At 60.8% G+C, this 2,051-nt stretch overlaps 1 protein-coding gene across 1 annotated transcript; it reads right to left on the reverse strand.

The window, feature by feature from the left end:
* Positions 1-270: 270 nt before the first annotated feature.
* FZD7 (frizzled class receptor 7) lies at positions 271-2,045 on the reverse strand. Its single transcript, XM_026089227.1, has one exon. It carries the CDS (start codon positions 1,775-1,777, stop codon positions 380-382), a length of 1,398 nt encoding a protein of 465 aa, XP_025945012.1. The 5' UTR covers positions 1,778-2,045; the 3' UTR covers positions 271-379.
* Between the last annotated feature and the right edge of the window lie 6 nt (positions 2,046-2,051).

The following is a 2,051-nucleotide window of genomic DNA, read 5'->3' on the forward strand; positions in this document are numbered from 1 at the left end:
TTCCCTCTCTCCCATCTCATCCAAAGCAAAGCAGGACGTTTTCAGTTGAGTTGTCTCCCCCCCCCCCGGCACAAGGAAGAGGTATGGGAACTTCTTGCAGGTAAAGGACTCTCCCACCCCACCCGTGGCCTGAGGACCCTTTTCTGTGCTCTTCCAATTAGCTGGGCATAAACATCCTTGGACACAGGGCATCTGGTCCTTTATGCAAACATTCTTTCCCCCCCCCCCCCCGGAAGCAAAAGTTTTGGAAAGCCTCCCCTTCCTCCTCCTTTGGGGAGCTATCACCTCCCTTCTGCTGAGTATCCCTCTTCTGTGTCTGTGTGTGTGTGTGTATATGTGTGTGCGCGTGTGTGCATGCACCTGAGGGGGCAGGAGGGTCTCATACTGCTGTCTCTCCCTTGCTGCCAGTGCTGAGTCTGTGGTAGAAGCGTCGCCAGGACTGAAGGGTTTTGCCAGACCAGATCCAGAAGCCAGTTGTGATACCAACAATCATGGTCATGAGGTACTTGATCATGAAGACAGTGAAGTCAGGGCTCATAGGGGCAAAGTGGCTGGGACAGGGCACAGCATAGGATTTGCAGGTCTGGAGGAGCCATGTCTTCTCCCAGGTGCCACGGAAGGCCTGCTCATAGAAGTAACATGCCAGGACAATGGTGGCGGGCACTGTGTAGAGGACACTGAAGACACCAATGCGTACCATCAGCTTCTCCAGTTTCTCTGTCTTGGTACCATCGTGCTTCATGATGGTTCGGATGCGGAACAAGGACACAAAGCCAGCAAGCAAGAATGAAGTGCCGATGAACAGGTACACAAACAAGGGTGCCAGCACAAAGCCTCGCAGGGAGTCCACACTGTAGATACCTACGTAACACACCCCACTGAGCACGTCCCCATCCACCTGCCCCATGGCCAAGATAGTGATGGTTTTGACAGCAGGTACAGCCCAAGCAGCCAGGTGAAAGTACTGGGAGTTGGCCTCGATGGCTTCATGGCCCCACTTCATGCCAGCAGCCAGGAACCAAGTGAGGGACAGGATGACCCACCAGATGGAGCTGGCCATACCAAAGAAGTAGAGGATCATGAAGAGAATGGTGCAACCTTCTTTCTTCGTGCCCTGGGCCACAGTGCGGTAGCCATCCTCAGAGAAGCGCTCCAGGCACACCACCCGCTCCTCCAGCAAGAAGCCTGCCGCATAGGCCACTGCCACCATGAAGTAGCAGCCTGAGAGGAAGATGATGGGCCGCTCTGGGTAGCTGAAACGACGCATGTCCACCAAGTAGGTGAGCACGGTGAAGAGGGTGGAGGCGCAGCAGAGCACAGACCATACGCCAACCCACAGCCGGGCGAACCGCACCTCCGCCTCCTTGAAGTACATCAGTCCGTTGGGCCGGGCTGGCTCACAGGGGGCCCCGCAGTCCCTCTCCCCCAGGAAGCGGTAGCCCAAGTAGGGGGGCACCTTAAGCTGCCGGGGGCAGGAGAAGGAGAAGCCGCCGGGGGGCTGCGGCGGGGTGAGGAAGTCCGGGAGGTAGCCTGCTGTGGGGTGGGCCGTGGCGCCCCTGCCCGCCCCGCCGGCAGGCCCCGGCGGCGCGTCCGACGTGTTCTGCCCCACGCAGATCTCGCCCGCGCCGTGGACGGGGAAGTTCTCGCAGCGCAGCCGCTCGGGCCACTGGAAGCCGAACTTGTTCATGAGGGCCTCGCAGCCCTGGCGGGCCCGCTCGCACAGGGAGCGGCACGGCGGGATGGCCTGCTCCAGCACCGTGCACACCGGCGCGTACATGGAGCACAGGAAGAACTTGAGCTCGGCCGAGCACTGCACCTTGACCAGCGGGTAGAACTGGTGCACCTCCAGCCCCGCGTCCTCCTGGTTCGTGTGGCCCAGCAGGTTGGGCAGGATGGTCTGGTTGTAGGCGATATCCGTGCACAGCGGGATGGAGATGGGCTGGCAGAAGCCGTGGTCCGGCACCGAGATGCCCTTCTCGCCGTGGTACTGCTGCGCCGCCGCGCCCGCGGGGGGCCCCAGCAGGGCGCCCAGCAGCGCCGCCAGCCCCAGC

This window comes from Apteryx rowi, unplaced genomic scaffold, assembly GCF_003343035.1.
Source record: "Apteryx rowi isolate R43461 unplaced genomic scaffold, aptRow1 scaffold_12, whole genome shotgun sequence".
Classification (NCBI taxonomy): domain Eukaryota; kingdom Metazoa; phylum Chordata; class Aves; order Apterygiformes; family Apterygidae; genus Apteryx; species Apteryx rowi.